Genomic DNA, 20,527 nt, shown 5'->3' with positions numbered 1-20,527 from the left:
TTGGTTATTGATTAAAATTTAGTGTTTGTTTGATGATGACCAAATATTTGGCTAACCAATGTTTCATATCTAACTTTAGTTCAATTTTTTTTGTCAAAATTGGCCAAAGCTAGCAAAACCATCACTAATTATTTGCTTTTGGTACGGCAACTTTGGGCTCGAACCAAAGTTGCTTACTCGGGTCCGCTGGGTAAATGTATTTGGTTCGATAGCTGCTTGGCCTCGTCAAAAGCTTTCTGCGTTCCACGATTGAACAAACATGCATGCACCATTGATGCTCACTGACCCACTCCAAGTCTCCAAGCAATGAGGAGCAGGAGTAGCTGTGGATGTGACCTCTAGCTAGCGATGGCCTTTCGAGTAATCAGTAATGGGTTCCATTTTACATATCCCCGTAGAGTTTATTTTCCTTTGGCCTGCTGCTCTGCCATAATATATAAACCATCACAATAATAGACAATTAAAAAAAGAAATCTAAACCAGTGTAGAAACGTGGTTGGAATCAGTGCGGGGACGCAATGGCTGGAACTACGCCAAGTGGCTTAGAGGCAAACATGCGGCCGAGTTGGTGGTATGTTCTCATATCGATTTTGGTAGTAGAACATGTTGGTAGTGGCACTTTTGAAGGGACGATGACGATATTTACGCCAAAAGACAGCACGAGGACAAGTTGGTGGTGCTAATTAGAAATTACAAATTAATCCAGAACAACAGCCAAGTCATGAACCTGGAGAATTGAAATGAATACGTACCGAAATAAACAAATACAGTAGGTTCTACATACATACACACTGATCTAAAGATTCTAGATCCACGTACACGTGGTGATCGTTGACCTGTCAATGCGAGTCAGGCAACGCAAGCGACCGTCGTAGCGACGGCGGCGGCGGCGGCGGCGGCGAAGAAGTCGACGGGCTGGCAGATGACCTCAATGTCGTACGGCCGCGAGTAGGCCAGCCCGACCTTGAACCGGACCTGGGCCGCCACCAGCACGCTCATCGGCGGCGCCCGTACCACGACTGCCTCAGCAGCCGGCCGTGGGCCACCAGCCGGGCCCCTGCCGCCGCCGAAGTTCAGGGCCACGAAGGACCTTTCGAAGAAGGCCGACGCGGGGAAGCTCCTGGAGCAGGCCGGCGGCTGGAGCAGCGGCATGGGCTGGCGCACCTCCGTCTGGGCCCAGCCGGCGGCCCGGTGGCTGGCGCTGTGCAGCCGCAGACTGGCCGTCAGGGAGTCGTACTCCACCCCGGCGCGCCGGCTCGGGTTGGCCGCGTCCAGGGTGAAGTTCAGGAGCACCCCGCCGGAGGGGACCGGGACGGCGGCGGAGGCGCCGGCGACGGTGACGGAGAAGACCACGCGCGCCGGGCTGAGCACGACGGAGGTCGCGATGGCCACGGCACTCACGGCCAGCGTTGTGGCGACGGCTGCCAGGATGTACTGCTTTGGCCCCCACGCGCTGGCTGTGAACTGGCCACTGCCACCATTACAGGCCGCCATGTTCGTATTGTGAAGCACTTCCTCCGCCTAGCTAGAAGTAGAAGCTGTGGTACAGGTACTGCATATGTGTTGAGTGTTGTGTGTGCGGTGGTGCTCAGAAAAAGCTAGTGGGCACTGGGCAAGGAGCTGGGCTGCTAACGTAATGTAACCCCTCCTCTGTTTTGTCCTTCCGCACATCTTCAAACTCAAAAACTGTCTCAACTTACCATTATCGATATACTTCATAGATCAACTATAAAATATATTTTCATAGTGTATTTATGAGGATCCTCCATGTGTACATCTTTAATAATTGAGTAAATTTTAAGAAATCACAGTTCTTGGTCAGACTTCTCACAGAACCACACTTTTTAAATTTGTTCGCAACCACACATCTTGGGCCAGGTTGTTTCTTTGATAAAAAAAAGATACTTACAACGGGCCCCACATGGAAGGAAAACTGTCAAAATGGTTTAAACATCAATTTTAGGTAAGTTGAGACAATCAGCCCGAATTTGTCGTTTTGCGAGCAAATTACCAAAAAATGTGGTTCCGTGAGAAACCTGCCTGAAGAACCGTGGCTTCTTAAAATTAATGAAATAATTTTCTCTTGATAATTATTTCTTATGTGAATGTGTTATAACAAATTATCATCGGGTTATACTAATGTTTTGTATGAGATGGATAAGAATCCTACGAGGCATTGACCAAGTAAACAAACGACACATGGATGATCAACTTGCCAACAAGCGGCTGGTTAAGTCAACAAAGATGGTTCGGCGAGGCAGCAAGACAAAAGCAATGCACAAGCGAGACGACAAGACGGCACCAACATGATTATCCCAAATAGCCGTTTGCCGAAAATAATCCGCAAACATCTACCAGTACGATGGGTGCCCATATGGCCATATATATGAACTTGTGAAATTAAACCTCCGGATGAGAAATGTATTTCTGAAGGTGTGTACAGCTACAGTTCGGCGGATTTAGAAATAACAACCCTCTGCCTATAAATAGACACGGCCGTGCCGGTCGAAAGCACAGTGGTAGCTGAGCTAATTATTGATCACCCCCATCGCACATACACCTCTAAAAACAACTCCAGCTAGCTTAACCGGTTGCAGATTATTAGTACCAAATGCATATGGCAGCCGACCAGAGCAGCGGCAAGACGACGACTACCTGCAGGAGGTTCCGGTGGCTGTACGTGGCCCGGTGGGCCGTGGCCACCGCGGTCACCATCCTCGCCGTGGCAGTGATCATCCGGGCCGTGGTGGTGCTGCTCCGGCCCGAGAAGCTGCAGATAAGTCTCGCCGAGGGCCGCGTCGCCGTCGACTACATCCCGTCTCTCCCGCCGCCGGGGAACGCCGTCACGTTCCAGTTCCTGCTCCGGGCCAGCAACCCCAGCGGCCGCGCCTCCATCGTCTACACCAACGTCACCATCCGGCTGACCGACGTCAGCGTGCCACGTGCCATCGCCGGGTTCGGCCTATCGCCGACCGTCGTGGCCGTGTCGCAGCGGACGACGAGGGAGACGGCGGTGACGGTGGGGCTGACGCCCGGGGATGACGTGCCGATGACGTACGTCAGGGCGCTGTTCGAAGGGAGGAGCGTGGGTGGGGTCGAGATGGAGGTGAGCGGCTTGCTCGCGAGCCACGTGGCCATGGCCGCCAAGGGCGGCGTGACGACGACGGCGGTGACGACCACCAGCGGCGCCGCCTCGTACTACTGCTGGCCCGTCACCATCGCCGTCGTCGACGCGGCCCAGCAGGCGACGTCGGACGACTACGGCGGCGACGGCGGCGGCGGCGGCGGCCACGACACGGCGTGCCTCGACAAGTCGGAGGCCCCAGCCATTGCGTGATTTAGTTTCTCACTTTAATTAGTGATCTGTGTTTGCATGGATTAATAATCAATGAAGCTAGCTACCGACCCGTACTCGTCTTGTGCTAATTCCCCTCCGTTGCTCAACATATGAAGCTAGCAACATGGATTGGATCTAGTGAAACATCATACAGTACTATTGGTATTTGGAATGGAATCGCTACGGACATTCATGACGATCATATATATTAACCATATTCATATGCATGGATCTATGGTGCCCTACTGCGTGCGTGTGCCATTACGAATTAATGTGTGTCACGACGACGGTTGGCTGGCTGCAGTGGAGCACGACGTACGTGCCTGCCGTGTCTGTCGCTGTGCCCATTTTTAACCATTTACAAGCAGGAACGGACCAGTGGAAACAAGCAGGACTTTATTATTCGAGAAAATTACTGGATCAGAAGTTATTCGAGAACGGAGTAGATGAGAGCAAAGTGGCTGATGACAGCAAGCGTGCAGACGTGGTAGATGAGTAGTGACTATGCGTGCTGGAGCTTGCATGTGCAATGCAGTGGATGTAGGGTACGACCGTGAGCAATTAATGAAGTATGAACCCATTCGGCAAAGAAACCGCCGTTTCGCACGCCGTTAGACGACAGACGACGCGGGCGAGCCCACGGGCCGGCTCACTTTGCCGTGGGCCGTTTTTTTTGCTGCGGGCCGTTGACATTCTTTGCCGCGTGCAATTCTTTGCCCAAGTCCTTCGGAAGCCATTGCCGAAGGCCGAGGCTTTTTTGTAGGCTTTTCTGACGACCCATAGCGTATCTGTGCTTTTGCGGAAGGCCTGAGGAAAAGCTTTTAATTTTGACAAAAATCTTTAGTATGGTTGTTTAAAAAAGAAGTTTATGTTCTATTCTCTGAACTGATATATCGGTGTTGCTTCATTTGATAAAGAAAGGATCCATCAGAATACGACCCATGACGTATCTGTGACTTTGCGGAAGGCCCGAGGAAAAGCTTTTAATTTTAAGAATCTTTAGTATTGTGTTTGTTTTGGTTGTTTAAAAAAGAAGTTTCTGTTCGATCTGTTCTTTGAACTGGTACATCGGTCTTGCTTCATCTGATAAAGAAGCATCAGAATAATAGGGATATGTACCATTTTAAAAAAATATTTTGTAGCCAAAATGTTTTTTTTTGTAAACGAGAGATATATTAAAACTAGAAGAAGATTACAAAGCTTCAGCAGTAAATGGAGCAGCAACTTGCAACATACAAAAAGCATACATCAGTGTAAACAAGAGGTTAAAGCTATGGTTAAGAGTCGCTGAAGATTTCGGCAGAAGCCACCTACTTGTCCGGGGGAAACATACAACACAAAGCAGCTGACCAAGTCTTCAAGGGCCTCTGAAGTGATGCTAGTCAGTTGATGCCCCGCCGGTGGCTCAGGAGCACAGGAGGTAAGAGATTGAGCTGTAGATTTTGAGAATGCTTCACTGAGCTCAATCTGAATATGCCAAGTTTGCCACATCTGGGGCTCAGCAACGAGGGCTCTCCCATCAGCCCTTGGTGAGCAGCCCGAGCAAACCTAGCGCAACTCAAGCGTGGCCAGTAGCTCTGATGCCAAAAGAAAAAGGTATGTCGTGATTGTAGATGATGCAGTTGGTCCAAATCTTGAACATCAGCACTGGAGGATTGCAAACAGGAACCGAAATGAAGGGGATTAAGCAGCTCCCTGCTTCCTATTGCAGATCCGCCACCACCGCGGCTTGCCGGAAAAGGAGAGAGCAGCCCCTTACAACATGGACAGACGACAGGACCTCCAGGACAAGAAGAGTTGACGCAAATCCCAACCTCTTCACCGTGCCTGCGACCACAGCGACCCAAGGAAGAGGAAGGGGAAGAGGTCAAACCTTCGGGAGGCGCCAGAAGAGTGGGGGGGGGGGGGGGGGGGGCACCAGATCCAGCCAACAGGAGAACAAAGAGAGCGGCCATGAGGTGGCAGACCACCGCCGGTCGCCGGATCTGTGCTCTCGAAGAAAGCTGGCTGGCTCGAAGGGAAGAGGAGGAGGACGCAAACAGCAAAGCCCCTAAGGCAACTCATTAACAAACTAAGTAAACTACAGCTACAAGGACCGGAGGGCCCCCTCCCCCTAACCTCACCGGCTGGCAAGCCCGCCGGAGTCGGGAGGGAGAGGGGCCGAAGAGGACTAGCTGGAAGGGACCAGAGAAGGGAAGAGTAGCCAAAATGTTGGAGTTTAGGACAACATACACAAAGCGACAACAGTGAGTGCAAACAACTAGTGCAACAACCTACATATATAGATAATGGAAGAGCACGCAAGCATACATTGCTTAATTAAGATAGGCTGGGGGAACACCCTCCTTTTCGTAAAGAAAGAAAAAACATTGCTAAAGATGCATGAGCTAGATGACAAACTAAGCGCGCTCTAACTAATTAAGTAAGCAGGAGACTAAATTAAGACCGAACATTCGCTCCATATTTAACTAGCAGGCGCCACGGCGGAAGCCGACGTTCCTGGCGCCGACGTCGTAGAGCACCTCGTGCGTCTGCTGCTGCACGTTGCCGATGAAGCCCAGATCGGAGTCGGCCGGCGTGGGCACGAAGGCGAGGCAGCCTTCCATCATGACGGCCATGGGCTCGAGCCGGACGACGGCGCCGCCGGAGAAGACGAGGGAGACCGCCGGCACGGTGACGTTGCCGAGCCCCTCGAAGTCGTAGCAGGTGTCGAGGATCTGCTTCCCCCCCGCGGGAACCCTCCTGTAGCGCCTCATGGCGTTCCTGAAGGCGCGCCGGAGCGCGCGGTACGCCGTGGGGGGCAGCTGCGTGACGACGGCGCTGGAGTCCATGAGCGTGCCCGCCGAGAACACCGCCGGCGGCACGTTGAGGCGCCGCCCCGCCACGTCGATGCCCTGCAGCCGCACCACGTAGAAGGTCGGGTTGGCGGTCGCCACGAGCGGCGTGCTGGCGAAGCCGGAGCCGGAGCCGGAGGAGCCGATGGCGCCGCCGAGGGAGAGGAAGCCGGAGGCGCTGGGCTGAGGGACGCAGTAGGAGAAGGCGTCCCCGTAGGCGCTGGCCGTCTGGGAGCGCAGCGACTGGCGGCCGCCGCCGAGGGACATGGTACCGGATGTCTGGCCGCTGAACCTGCCGCGGACGCTGTGGCTGCAGCCGAAGCGGAAGTTGGGGAAGGTGATGCCTGGGCTGATGGTCAGCGTGTCCGTCATGTACGTCCCGGATGTCGCCCTCCCGTCGCTGTACGCCACGCGGTAGTTGCAGTCGCTTCTGCTGGAGTTGTTGGAGCTCCTCCGGAGGCTTCTCCGGGAGCAGCCGTTGCCGTAGTTGCCGAGCGCGCGGCAGGCACGGGAGCCGCAGGGGACGGGGGCGGCTGTGGAGGACCTGGTGGGGTCGAAGAGGGCGTCGCGCTGAGGGTAGCACTGGGGGATCGGGCAGGGGCGGCATTGGATCCAGGGGACGTCGATGGTGGTGTCGATGGCCATCGTCTGGGACGTGGGGTCGCCGTCCGCCATCAGCCGCCGCGAGCCGCCAGCGGCGGCGACGGAGCCGTAGCCGAAGGGCGCTTGGAGCCCGAAGTCGATCTGCTGCACCTCCACGTGCGGCGTGTCTGGGTACTCCACCACGTCGTCGTCGTCCGACATGGCCCTCCGTCGGACGGACGCCGTGCGGAACTGGTCCCACTGGAGGATCTCCAGCAGGGACGGCGGCGGCGACGGCGAGGACGATGGCGAGCAGGGGCTGTAGGGACGGTGCAGCGGCACCCACGTGCGGTTCCCGGATGGAATCACTGCAAAAACAAAATAAACATGCACGCGCATATATACAATATTAATTACGAATGCTGGATCGATCACAAGACATTTGCATTGTTGCATGTATGTAATTAATTAAGTACGTGCCCTTGAGGCCAGAGCAGATGGATTGAGGCTGCAGGTGGCTGGTCTGCACGACCGTGAAGCGCTGGCGGCGCTCCTCATCTCCTCCAGCTCCAGCTCCGGCGCCATGGGCAATGGAGGAACTAATGGACAAGAGGAGGACGAGTGCTAGCGGGCCGGAAGAAGCACTACTACTCACCATGGCTTATTGGGAATGGGATGTGTTGCCATCTTCTCCAGCTCGGCCCACGGCATATATATAGGGACTACGCCAGCATAATGTTAGATTTGGCACAATTAATTACATACATGCATGCTCTCAACATGCGAGTCACGAGTGTTTCCTTTGTAAGCAAATGGCCGGACACAGTGGCGTTTTGGGATCGATCAAAACCGGTTTGAAAGACAAGAAAAAAGGTTTACTATACGTACGAAAAGAACATGATTGACAAAAACATACTAATATACCGTTGCAACAATTGAGCAAATTACACAAAACCACAACATTGAATAATTAAATTTGTTGCATATAACTACAGGCCGGTCTTGTTTTTTTTTTGTTTTTTTGTTGTTGTAAAAACCACCCTTTTGTGGATATGTTGTTGCAAATAATACTTATGGACCAGGAATTACGTTCTAATTATCCTGAATCTTCCATGCCAGCCCCACGCGTCAGGGCTGGTACATGTCCCTTCTTCCACAGAAAATGGCTTTGGCTTCTTGGAGCCCTTTATTTTTCTCTAAAAAAAATCATATTTCTGAGCTTCAATCTTTTTTCGAATTTTTCCCAGTGTAAACATAGATATTCTCTACGTACACACCTATAAATTTGCCAAGAAATAGTTAATGTGTGACGACTCCTGTACAAAAATCACAAATTTGTATATTTCAAATAGAGCAGCACCTTTTCCTGTAAAAAAAGACCAATTCCTTGCTATTTTAGATCTACAAATTTGTGATCTTTTTACAGAGCACAAATCAACGTATCTTTTGATAAAAAGGTACATTAATCTACAATTCATCGATACATATATTAATTGGGAAACAAAATCAATTTTCCGATGCTTTAAAATATGATTTTCGTTTTTTTAATAATAAAGGGGCCCCTCTAGACTGGTAGCCAAAATTCATGTCTTGTTCCTCCTCCATCTCTCTCATTTTCCTCTTGTAGCCTGTAGCCAGCCGGCGAGGGCGAGGCTTGCGTGCAGATCGAAGGGGTACTTCGCTGTGTAGGCTGCGCAAATGAACCCAAGAGGCCAAGAGACCATCGGCCAGTTGCCACACAAGCCGCAATGCCAACGGATCGGAGACACCCGGCCGTCCCTTTGCTAGATTTTAGGTCTCCAACCAAAAGCATGCAACATTGTGTTGTTGTTCTTTGGTGCCTTTTGGAGACCAAGAAATAGCATGGTTTTTAAATCATTCTCCTTGGTCAACCTTAAAACATGTGAGGTAAGCATATGGTAAGCTATATATGACAAACCAAAAGAAAAAGTAAAACATGTGTACTGGGTGACATCCTGAAAATCACCGCGTTACTGTGAAGTGTGAACATAAATTAGAGCCAATTTCTATATGATAAAAAGCCGAACGGCTTGCATACGATTTGTATGTACTTTAACAAAAATGTACGTACATTGGCGAGAATAAGACGAGTACTGTGGGGTACTCCCTCTGATAGCATTGGGCTTATTTCGCTTCGCTATCTAATAACTTTTTCTACCCCTCTTACCTTTTTCTTTGTATCAACTATAAACCATTGGATTGTCCTCAATTGGATGGGGGAATCCAATTGACAGCCTCGATTCGTATCCTAGCTCGTCTGAGAGCTAGTTTCGCTTCAACCGATTCTTTCGTACCCTCAGCTTTACTCAAGTTATCTTTGGCTATTTTAAGTGCATGTTAAGCTTCTTCCGGATCAATATCACTACCCAGTTCCGCATCATTTCCTAAAATAATGATCTCATTATTAACTATTCTCGCAAAACCGCTCCACAGAACCGCTGCTAACCTAAGGCTAGGCTTGCGACTGGAGTGAAGTCGTAACAAGGTAGCTGTACTTCTGCTTCATGAGCGGCTTGGTGAGAATATCAGCAAGTTGATCCTCGGTCCTGACGTGCTCGACCGCGATCAAGCCCTCTTCCACACAGTCACAAATATAATGAAATCTCGTGTCTATGTGCTTGCTTCCCTCATGATGAACTGGATTCTTCACTAGCTGGATTGACGACTAATTATCAATCTTCAGAGTTACAGTTTCTGGTTCTTTGTTCATCAAGTCGCCCATCGATCTTCCCAGCCACACCGCCTGGCAGGCCGCTACAGATGCCGCCATGTACTCAGCTTCACAGGATGACAACGCCACCACTTTCTGTTTCTGTGACAGCCAAGACACCAGGTTCTCACCAAGATAAAACACAACGCCGGTGGTACTCTTTCTACCATCTAAATCCCCATCCATATCGCTGTCACTGAACCCATGCAACTTCACGCCGATCTTGCTCTTTGTGAAGATACAACTATACTGTAAAGTGCCCTTGAGATACCTCAATATGTGCCTCACGGCTGCCATGTGTTCAGTTGTAGGATTCTCCATGAACCGGCTTACCATCCCGACAGAATAGCTCAAATCTGGCCGGGTGTGAAGTAGGTACCTTAAGCTTCCCACAATGCTTCGGTAGAGGCTTGCATCAACCCAAGGATTGTCACTTACTATGCTCAATTTCAGTCTTGCCTCCATGGGAACTTGAGTTGCATTACAATTTCCCATGCCACACTTCTCTACAATTCTTGCTGCATATGAAGACTGACAAAGTGATATGGTGTCATGCTCCAGCTGTACTTCTATCCCCAATTAATAACTCAGGAGCCCCTAGTCACTCATCTTGAAAATTCTTTCTTCATCTCATTCTTGGAAGCAATTATTTCTTCATTACTTCCTCCAGTGATTATGAGGTCATCTACATAAACACCCACCAGCAGAGATGAAGTGTCAGACCTTCTTTTGTATACAGCATGTTCCAATGGGCTTCTCTCAAACCCAAGTGCTACCAAAGTCTGGTCCAGCTTGTAGTACCAGGCTCTTGGAGCTTGTCGAAGGCCATACAATGACTTCTTCAACCGGAGCACTTTACCTTCATGTCCAGCTGATTCAAATCCAAGAGGCCGTGAAACATATACTTCTTCAACAAGATCACCATTCAGGAATGCAGACTTCACATCCATGTGATGTAATTTCCACCCCTCTTGTGCAGCTAAACCAATGATGAGTCCGACTATCTCCAATCTTGCAACAGGTGCAAACACCTCCTCAAAATCAATTCCTTGCCGCTACACATAGCCCTTGGCTGCTAATCTTGCTTTGTGCTTCACAACTTTGCCTTGAGTGTCTTTCTTTAATTTATACACCCATTTGAGCCCAATAGCTTTGCGCCCATTCAGCAGATCAGAGAATTCCCATGTGCCGTTACTAACAATGGAGTCCATCTCCTCTTTCATTGCAATGTGCCAAGCACTCTCCTTCTCTGCCTCAGCAAAGTTGGCTGGCTCCTCAACACCCAGCAAATACAGTTTTTCATCTAGAGCAACAACCTCTGATGTTTCATTATAAATGCTATTTAAATCACGTACCCGCAAGTTCTGTCCACTGAAATCTGCAGACGATGCTGATTCCAGTGAGGCTGCAGTTGTGGGCGCTGGTGGTGAGAGTTGCAGTCGCGACGCCGTATTGACTTGCTTCTTCGACGCCATCGGAGTAGCTGGTTCTGCCACGGTACACGTTGCAGCAGGTGAGACGGGAGAGGCAGGTTCTGTCACGACAGAAATCACAGGCGAGGCAGGCTTTGTCGCGGCTCAGATTTCAGTGAGATTCTGTGACACTGTGAATACCTCCCTTTCGTTGGAGTTCATCCCAGCTTCTTCTCCTCCCCACTTCCACTCCATCTGCTAATCAAAGGCCACGTCTCAAGACACAACGAGGCGCTTGTTCTTCGGATCATACATCCTGTATGCCTTTGATGGCGTTTCATACCCAATAAGATCATCGGCGAGCTGCGATCAGCAAGTTTTGGCAAATGTACTCCAACTTTCTTCACGTGCCCAACACAGCCAAAAGTTTTCAGATGTTCAACATTTGGCTTCTTCCCATACAGTGCTTCGTCTGGTGTCTTTCCTATCAGACTCTTCGTCGGCGCACGGTTGAGCAAATACACTGTTGTACTAACAGCTTCGCCCCAAAATGTCCCTGGCAGGTTCTTGGCCTTAAGCAAGCTTCTGGCCATGTTGATTACGGTCTGATTTCTACGCTCCATGACTCCATTCTGCTGAGGCGTGTAAGGCACAGTGAGGAACCTTTCTATGCCATGCTCGGTGCAGTACTGGTCAAACTCCTTTGAGGTGAATTCACCACCTCTATCTGTCTGAAGAGCTTTTACTTTCAGATTTAGCTTCCCTTCAGCTGCTAACTGCACCTTCTTGAACGTGGCCAGTGCCTCATCTTTTGTGCGGATCAACATGACCCACATGTACCTCGAGTTGTCATCAACAGCCAACAAGAAGTACCTCTTTCCATTGAACGTAGCTGGTGTGATTTGTCCACAGAGGTCAGCATGCAGCAATTCGAGTGGCACTTCTGCTCGATAGGCTGCTTCTGCAGGAAACGGACTACGGCGCTGCTTTCCAACCATACATCCATCACAGACACGTTCCACATGATCAATTACAGGCATACCACGGACCATACCTTGCTGCCCTAGTTTCTTCAGAGCATAAAAATTCAGGTGACCATATCTGGCATGCCACTGCCAGGCCAGATCTTCACTCTTTGCAAGCAAACACACCGGATAAGCCTGTGCTACCCAGAGTATGTACAGATGGTTACGCGCCCGCTTGACCTGAGCAAGTACTTTTCTCTGAACTGTCATCACACCATCCTCTATAACAATCTTACACCCAATGTCATCTAATTGCCCAACACTAACAATATTACTCTTGAGTTTTGGAATGTAATATACCTCTGTTAGGAGACGATGCTCTCCATTCTGTCACTCAAACATCACGGTGCCACGTCCATGGATCTCCACCACTGAGCCATCGCCAAATTTCACTGTGCCTTCCACCCTTGTGTTCAGCTCGGCGAACTTTTCCTTGGATCCGGTCATGTGATTGCTCGCCCCAGTGTCCAGACACCAGGAAATGAGCCGTGTGCCTGTCAGCTTCAGTACCACGCGCTCCTCATTCAACATCACAATTTCTTGCGGTGCCGGCTCGATGACGGGTGTCAGCGAGCAGACTTCGACTGACAACAACGCCGGCTCGTTGTCATCTTCTACCACAGCGAGGGGTGCCTTCTCTTTCTTTGGCTCGCGGCACTCCGACGCGAAGTGGCCCATTTCTTCACAATTGAAGCACTTGACCTTGCTTTTGTCAAACTTCCTATGCTTCTTCTTCTTGCCTGAGGACTCGGCCTTGTCACCACGCCCTGTCTGGGCACGGTCGCCCCCGCCATTCTTCTTGCCAGCGCTGGCGGATGAGGTACTGCCCCCGCCCTTGCCTTTGTGCATCAGTTGCTCCAACGCAGGAGTAACCAGCATCAACTGATCTTCTCCGCCCCCATGAGCCTCCTGATACTCGTCCTCAGTCTCCTCGAACGCCCGCAGGCGCCCGATTGCCTCAGCGACCGTCATGGTCTTGAGATCTCCCCACTGCCGAATCATGCCGATGATCGACACGAATCGCTTCGGCATTGCAGAAAAGAGCCGCTGAACCATGGTCCTCTCTGCCAACTTCTCCCCGAGTGATCGAATCTCGCTGACAAGTGCATTTAGCCTGCGAGAGAAAGCCGTGACCATTTCTCCTTCCTGCATCACGAGCCGATCAAAGCCTGCGAGTGATCGAATCTCGCCGACAAGTGGATTCGCGCCTCCATGACGCGCTCCTCACCGATTCGGGATGTCCGGATTGCGGCCCACGCCTCCCGCGCGATCTCGTACTGCATGATGCTCATCATCACGTCGTCTGGAACAGATTGCGACAGTGCTGTCATCGCGCCCTGGTCCATCTCCTCATCGGCAGCGCCTTCGCCCTCAATGGCCTGCCATACGCCGAGGTGGCGGAGGAGGATCTTCATCTTCCCAGCCCACAGCTGATAATTCGCCTCCGTGAGCTGCGGGTACTGGATCGGGACGTTGCTACCCCGCCTCCCACTGCTCCCAGCGCCATTGCCGTCTCCTGGCCGCTTCGTCGGTGGAGTGTACTTCCCCGCCGCCGGTGTAGTGAGATCACCGCCTCTCCTCGGGGATGTCGACATGTCCCCAAGTTCCGCCGCCAAGTTTTCCAGAAACCCACGCCGCCGATTCGCCTCCGTGGCTCTGATACCAAGTGATAGATTCAGGCCAGGTTTGACTCAACGCTATCTGGACACACGCACACACGCGATGAACTGGGAGGAGGAAACACTCAGAGAACTCACGACACAAGACTCAGATTTTTCCGACGCGTACTTGCATGCGTATTTTCTGTTTTCCTTTTATTCCTTTGACAAAGCCCACAACGAGCAGGCCCTATTCTATCGGCCACGATCCAAACATCACGCGTCATCCCACAAACTAAGATCGTGGCCGTTACAAACACTGAAACGGAATGAAACGCCTCAACGTGAACTAGCACGCTTCCAACCTACATGCAAGCAGCATCCAACTCGAATCCAAACAAACAAGACTCGAGTCAGGTTCTACAAGTTATTCACTACAGAATTAACATAGCAGAAACGAAAAACAACTTGCCGCTAACGAGCTTAATATTAACAGCCTCCCGGCCAGCAGCCATAGAGATCGATCATATCATCCATCTATAGCTAGCTAGCCACCTGCCTCCAATTTATTGACTAACTTACTGAATCACCTTACATACCACTGTATATTAGTAGTAATTAGTGTAGCTAGCTAGCTAGGGGTCGATCGCGACAGGTAGATTGAATGATTGATCAGTGCATGGTTGAATATATTGTGTGTTTTTTTCATGCATATAGTACCACTATATCTTTTCCTTTTTCTTTTTTGAGCGAGATGACACTTGCGCCCTCCGATCCAAAATAAAACGCGCATAATTTGTGTTGACGGAAAGTTTAGCCAAGTTTTTAGCAAAAGAAACCGACATATATATGTATTGTCAAATTGAGACATCACAAAATATATCTCACAATATTGAATATTGTAATGCTCTTTTGATTTCGAACCGAAGATGTTGATTTTTTTTTTATAAAGCTGGTCAAACTTTATGATGTTTAATAAACAGATGTTATACGCGTGACATTTTGAAATTAAAGGAGTACTCTCTAAGAAGAGAGGGAGATTTTGAGCGGTGGCAAAGATGGAGAGCGGCCCAAGCGAGGATTTGATCTGTCCGGACTCATGGCCCAAAAGCCCTAGAGTCAGATCCATCTGAATCGATCTATTTTTGCTGGCCCATCTCCATATTTCTATGCCATGCAAAAGGAAACAAAATAAATTGTCTATGCGTGCCGTGTCTTTTATATAATTAGTGAAGTTGCAATCATTGACACGTGGATCTCAATCCATCTGTGATCACTCTCTCCATGTATTTAGCAGGTACTAGTAGTCTCTCTCTTACTTTTTGGCTGAGGTGGAGCAAAAAAGTGAAGTAATGGTAAGCTGCAGAAGTAACAACATTGGCTCTAGGACCAAGAATGAGAAAAGTTAGTTTAATGGAGATAGAGTATGTCATGTGGGTACAAACTGAAAAAGTTGCTTTGTTTAATAATTGATTGAAGAGAGAGAAAATAAGTAAGAGGAGAAGACGGAGGCTAAGTACCGGTTCATGTCTTTTGTTGTTGAAGATGCCCTTAGTGCCCCATGAAGACCTAAACAATGACAATATATTGAATTGCATGCGTTAGCCATCTGAACCAAAAGCCCGAGCAGGTGGAAAGAGACTAGACAATATATTTCAACACTCATCCTACATTTTTGCCCTTTGGCATATTGTGGCGTTTGTTTGGGGGAGCGGCAAATACTTGTTTAAAACACTACGTTGGGCACAATTTGAACTAAAGACCTGCTCTGATACCATATTGAATTGCATGAGGTAGACATCTGAACCAAAAACCCGAACTGATGGAAAGAGCCTAGAATTTTCTTCGACACTCATCACGCCAGCGGCATCCAAATAATTGCACATCTAGGCCATGATGCATTGTGGTCGCTAGCTCTTTAGACGGAGTTAAACCGTTCCAAAATGCAAGATGTTCTAATCTGTCTAAACTTTGTTCAAGCTTAGAGTAAATAGATAGATAAACTTTATAGTCCTTTCAAAGATCATCAATCAGCAAGAAATGACCATCATGCCAAAAAGAAAAAACCTTTGCTCAACCCTATCCTCCCTGACACCAAAACACGAGGATCCGGAGCTCAACGCCAGACACGATGTCGGAGATGCTGCTCACTTCAGAAGTTCAGAGCCATACCTCTAGCACCAAAGCTATTGGCGCTGAGGTCGACGTCAATGTGGATGACACTGAGCCTACCGTACATGCAGCTCGATCGGCGCTGAGCAGGCTGAGCTCCGGGTCCGACTGGTCTCTTTCAAATTTCTGTGCTCAACTGACAATGTGTATTCCGACTGATCCGGCCGATCGGCAGGGTCGGCATGTTGCCATTGGCTGCAAGAGTCTGCACCATTAATTCTGGCTAGACAGCCTCTGCAGCCCTAGCGAAAGGACAGCGAGCGAGCGAGAGAGAAAATGCGTGTGCCATGACGTAGGGGCGCGTGACGTCACGCTTGATAGAGTATACGAAATTACTGTACGTACGATGCTTTCACGTACAAACTCTTAGCAGTTCTCATAGAGTATCTACTCCACTCAATGCTCTTCCTTGTATCAACTGTGGATTTGGTTCGATAGCTGCTTGGCCACTATATATTGTCAAGCTTTCTGCGGGCCGGCCACGATTGAACATGCCACCATTGCTGCTCATTAACCTTCCGAGTAATGAGGAGCAGTAGTAGTACTCAGTGCTAGATGTCGTTTTCGCACATGTGGCTTCTAGCTAGCGATGGCCTTCGAATAATGGGCTCCATTTGATTATATCCTTCCAATTTGGAATTTACAATATGCCCCTGGCTAGAGTTTATTTCTCAAGTGGTTGTGATTGGGAAATTTTGGTTTTCAATGTCGAACTCGAACCCGAATAAAATGAAAACAAAAACCGAACGCAAAACCCGACGGCCGAATAGACCGACAATTGGGTATATATTATGGTGTGATTCGGTTTGGTTTTCGGATTTAAACTGCTCACCCCTAGTCTCCAACAAAAAAAACATAGTAACATACCGCACTTAATACAATCCCTGTTGTTTCTCTTTCTTAACTTTGGGATTTTTTTTTGCGGGTTCTTACCTTTGGGAATTAAACAAGAAAGATAATAGTATGGTTTTTGCATGCTCATTCTCGTACGTTGGTTAAACACAGATTAAGCAGGTGCGGTTTCTCATCTCGAAAAGTATCAGGAACGAACGATGGAGTGGGTATATAAAATTTTAATCGATCGGGCCACTTGGCTAGACGGAGCCATGGAGGTCGATCATGCAGGTGCCTCCAAAGGACAAGGAAATGGTGGGTTCATACTTCATTGCTCACTGCTCTCTCGTACCCTACCTAGCCTCTGCATATTGCACATGCTTGCAGTAAGCTCCAGCACGCTTGATGTCATCTGCCACTTGGCTCTCCTCTACAAGCTATGCTCACCACTTGCTGCAGCGCTAGCTATAGCTTCTGATCCAGTAAAAAATTGGGCACATCGACAGAAACGGCAGCGTCCTGCTCCTGCTCCACTGCAGCCAGCGCTCGTCGTGACACACATTAATTTGTAGGGTAATGGCAAGCAGGCAGTAGGGCAGCCACCATATAGATCTTCGGAGGCCAGCCACCATATATAGAGGTCTTGATATGAATACAAAAATGTACGATCGTCATCAATGTAAAAGTAGCTACTCCATTCGTCTACTGATTAAACATTGATAGTCTATAATTCTAAAATATTTGTCCTAAATCAAACTTTGAAACATTGATAAGTTTTTCTATAAAAATCTATCAACATCTATAATTCTAATTAGTCTTATTAGATCCGTCATGCTATATATCTTCATATATAGTATACATATTTGATATTGTAAATATTAATACATTTTCTATATACTTGGTCGAATTTAAGAAGCTTTTGCATGTAGAAAATTTTAAGAAGTTTTACTTAGGACAAAACTAGAATATTTTATATTTAGAAATGGTGGGAGTATATAAGCTCAATTTCGAAACACTATCTCAGGTCAAAAGCAAGTCTTCCGGCTCACTCTTTTGAAGAAGATCGATGAGAGTCAAAAGAGCTTATTTTTTGGCACAGATCTTTTGAAGTTATAACTGCGTGCACTAGGTCAAATTTTGGGAAGGCACGTCCCCTTTTGTGGTCTATATCCCAGCATATATTATAGGCAAATGTTACGGTATTTATACTTTGCTCCGTCTAAATGAAGTATCAAGCAAGGGTAGTTTAAACTTCTCACGTGCGATTCGAGACGCAGGCGGACAACTCGTGAGAACTTGATTCTAATTGTGTTTGGAAAAACCATAGATCAGCCCGCGCGTCTTTGCTGATAGATAATAGCTGTACATAATTTTTATTCTCTTTTTTAATAGTACTCATATATACGTCCCTATTAGAGTATCGAGGAGTATCAGTTAATTTAGGCCCTTATATCAAAGAAAATGATATGATGGTCCATATTCGTTCTAGAGCACTGTAAAAATTGTAATAATATTGCTCGAAACTGGCACTAAATTAATGTGGCAGAGGTCCGGCCATCCCGGGAGAGAGCAACTGAATATGTCATCTTTCATGGAGCTATCATCGGGACAAAGCTAGTGGCGTGGAGTGGTCTGTGTGACATATATTGGTCCACATCCTTAAGGGCCAGATTGCCACTTTCATAAGAAAGGCTTGTGGAAATATTTTTGCTGTTGAATTAGGGTCCTACCTAATTCAAAGACAATCTAGCGAATCGTAGATTGAAGGGAAGCAAAAAATGTTTGCGATTAGGATGAGTGAGAGTCATTTTTTTGGTTTGCAACATTCCACTACCTCGTACGTGGTATGTATAACATATTTGGAGAGTGGCTTACGTACTGGGTTTCGTAGATCAAATCTCACTGTAGAGGGATCAAGCGTGTTTTCTTGGTCAATTTGGAACTACGGAATTATTTTGTTCTTAACAACAAAAGTTTCCTTTTTTGCGTGTGGAGATGCATGTTTTTATGAACTCCGAGTGTAACACATCATGCATCATGCATGGTCATAATTTTTATAAATTGGTCGAACTTTAATACGAATACAATTAACTTAGAACCAATTAAGGCGGAACATCTTGCACTGAGGAGGAACACAGGATCGACTACGGCTCGGTAGCTTCATGATTGATTCATCTTATCGGCAAGTTACGTGACAGATTAAAGTGAATAATCACGCAATGGCTGGCGCCTCCGACTTGTCGAGGCACGCCGTGTCGTGGGCGCTGTAGTCCGACGCCTGCAGGAGGGCTGCCTCGGCCTCGCCGTCATCGACGACGGCGATGGTGACCGGCCAGCGGTAGTACGAGGCGGCGGCGCTGGTCGTCGACGCCACGCCGCCGCCCCTGGCCACGGCCACGCGGGTCGCCAGCACGCCGCTCACCTCCATCTCCACCCCGCCGACGCTCCGCCCCTCGAACAGCGACCTGACGTACGCCATCGGCAGGTCCTCCGCCGGCGTCAGGCCCACCTTCACCGTCGCCTCCCGCGTGGTCCGCTGCGAGACGACCATGGTCTTCCCAAGGTCGAACCCGGCGATGGCACGTGGCACGCTGACGTCGGTGAGCCGGATGGTGACGTTGGTGTAGACCACGGAGGCGCGGCCGCTGGGGTTGCTTGCCCGGAGCAGGAACCGGAACGTGACGGTGTTACCGGGAGGAGGGAGAGACGAGATGTAGTCGACGGCGACGCGGCCCTCGGCGAGCCTCAGCTGCAGCTTCTCCGGGCGGAGCAGCACCACCACGGCCCGGATGATCACCGCCACGGCGATGATGCTGACCGCGGAGGCGACCGCCAGTCGAGCCACGTAGAGCCAGCGGAACCCCCGGCACCGGCAGGGCGCCGTCATCGGTGTCTTCTCGCCGCCATCCTGCTCGGCTGCCATATGGATTTGGACCTTTGGTACAATCAATAGTAATTACTGGCTAATAAGCTGGAGTTGTTAGAGGTTTGTACTTGGGAGGGGTCAATGATTAGCTAAGATACCACTTTGTCTGTGTGTGTGTCTTCGACCGGCCCGTGTCTATTTATAGGCCGGCGGATGGGTTGCTATTTCCTGGTCTTCAAAATTGTATGCACCCTACAAATTACATCAATACTCATCAAGCGGTTTAATTTTACAAGTACATATATGTATGCGATTTTGTTTCGAACTGGTTTAATGCTCTTTCCGTTGTTGCCCCGTACAATCGATAACTCCAAAACCTGTTCCGTACCGGATTCCGTGAGGGCACACAATACCCCCGGCAAAGGCTCTGACAAGTGTGGTACTTGGTAACTATTTGATCACCAAATAGGTGTTTGTCGATTGTTTTTCCGACACCTGATAAACAACTATTTGCCAAGTGCATCCCCTGACACTCGGTATTAGGCCCACTTGATGGTGTGGGCCTGTTTGCCAAGTGGACTAGCACTCGGCAAAGAGCTAATCTCCACTCGGAAAAGATTTGGGCTAGACACGCCACGTAGGTCTAGGTTTTTGATCCTTTTGCTCTGTTGCTTTTGTCTTGTTGTCTCGTTTGAACCATCTTTGTTGGCTTGACGAGCGTCTTGTGACATGTTGACCATCCATATGGCATTTGTTGACTTGGTCATTGCCATGTAGGATCCTGATCCATCCCCTATAATGCACTCATTAATATTCATATGATAATTTTCATAACTTGTTATAACATATTTATATAAAAGATAATTATGAAAGATTGACGATGCACACATGGAGAACCATGTCAAATCTAGAACCAACATTTACGGCAACTTTTTTTGTATACTAATAACTATAATACCAAATAAATATATTGATGATGGTTTGGTATGTTGGTGTTGATTTTTTTTCCCCCTATCAACAAGGTCAAACTTAAAGTTTTTGAGTTTGAAGATGCGTGCAAGGACAAGACGGAGGAGGGGTTACATACTTACATCACATTAGCAGCTCCTTGGCACTTCTTCTGAGCACCATACAGT

At 48.7% G+C, this 20,527-nt stretch overlaps 4 protein-coding genes across 4 annotated transcripts; 1 reads left to right on the top strand and 3 right to left on the bottom strand.

The window, feature by feature from the left end:
• Positions 1 to 641: 641 nt before the first annotated feature.
• On the bottom strand, positions 642 to 1,634 carry LOC104581650. The gene has a single exon (XM_010229736.3). The coding sequence runs from the start codon at positions 1,492 to 1,494 to the stop codon at positions 850 to 852; it is 645 nt and encodes a 214-aa protein (XP_010228038.1). The 5' UTR covers positions 1,495 to 1,634; the 3' UTR covers positions 642 to 849.
• Positions 1,635 to 2,467: 833 nt separating this feature from the next.
• On the top strand, positions 2,468 to 3,543 carry LOC100843422. The gene has a single exon (XM_003561058.4). It carries the CDS (start codon positions 2,612 to 2,614, stop codon positions 3,335 to 3,337), a length of 726 nt encoding a protein of 241 aa, XP_003561106.2. The 5' UTR covers positions 2,468 to 2,611; the 3' UTR covers positions 3,338 to 3,543.
• Positions 3,544 to 5,584: 2,041 nt separating this feature from the next.
• On the bottom strand, positions 5,585 to 7,425 carry LOC100843119 (aspartyl protease family protein At5g10770). The gene is made up of 2 exons (XM_014902343.2): positions 7,234 to 7,425; positions 5,585 to 7,121 (listed from the first exon to the last, which is right to left on the bottom strand). Exons 1-2 carry the CDS (start codon positions 7,409 to 7,411, stop codon positions 5,806 to 5,808), a joined length of 1,494 nt encoding a protein of 497 aa, XP_014757829.1. The 5' UTR covers positions 7,412 to 7,425; the 3' UTR covers positions 5,585 to 5,805.
• An 11,121-nt stretch (positions 7,426 to 18,546) lies between these two features.
• On the bottom strand, positions 18,547 to 19,555 carry LOC100842511. The gene has a single exon (XM_003561056.3). The coding sequence runs from the start codon at positions 19,446 to 19,448 to the stop codon at positions 18,738 to 18,740; it is 711 nt and encodes a 236-aa protein (XP_003561104.2). The 5' UTR covers positions 19,449 to 19,555; the 3' UTR covers positions 18,547 to 18,737.
• Between the last annotated feature and the right edge of the window lie 972 nt (positions 19,556 to 20,527).

Source organism: Brachypodium distachyon, chromosome 1 (genome assembly GCF_000005505.3).
Source record: "Brachypodium distachyon strain Bd21 chromosome 1, Brachypodium_distachyon_v3.0, whole genome shotgun sequence".
Classification (NCBI taxonomy): Eukaryota; Viridiplantae; Streptophyta; class Magnoliopsida; order Poales; family Poaceae; genus Brachypodium; species Brachypodium distachyon.
The sequence above is the reverse complement of the archived record's forward strand: the minus strand, read 5'-3'. Positions and strand labels throughout refer to the sequence as shown.

Coding starts and splice junctions, on each gene's coding strand:
- LOC100843422 (XM_003561058.4), top strand. CDS start 2,612: ATGCATATGGCAGCCGACCAGAGCAGCGGCAAGACGACGACTACCTGC.
- LOC100843119 (XM_014902343.2), bottom strand. CDS start 7,411: ATGGTGAGTAGTAGTGCTTCTTCCGGCCCGCTAGCACTCGTCCTCCTC. Junction 7,122..7,233: donor CATCTGCTCTGGCCTCAAGG/GCACGTACTTAA, acceptor TTGTTTTTGCAG/TGATTCCATCCGGGAACCGC.
- LOC104581650 (XM_010229736.3), bottom strand. CDS start 1,494: ATGGCGGCCTGTAATGGTGGCAGTGGCCAGTTCACAGCCAGCGCGTGG.
- LOC100842511 (XM_003561056.3), bottom strand. CDS start 19,448: ATGGCAGCCGAGCAGGATGGCGGCGAGAAGACACCGATGACGGCGCCC.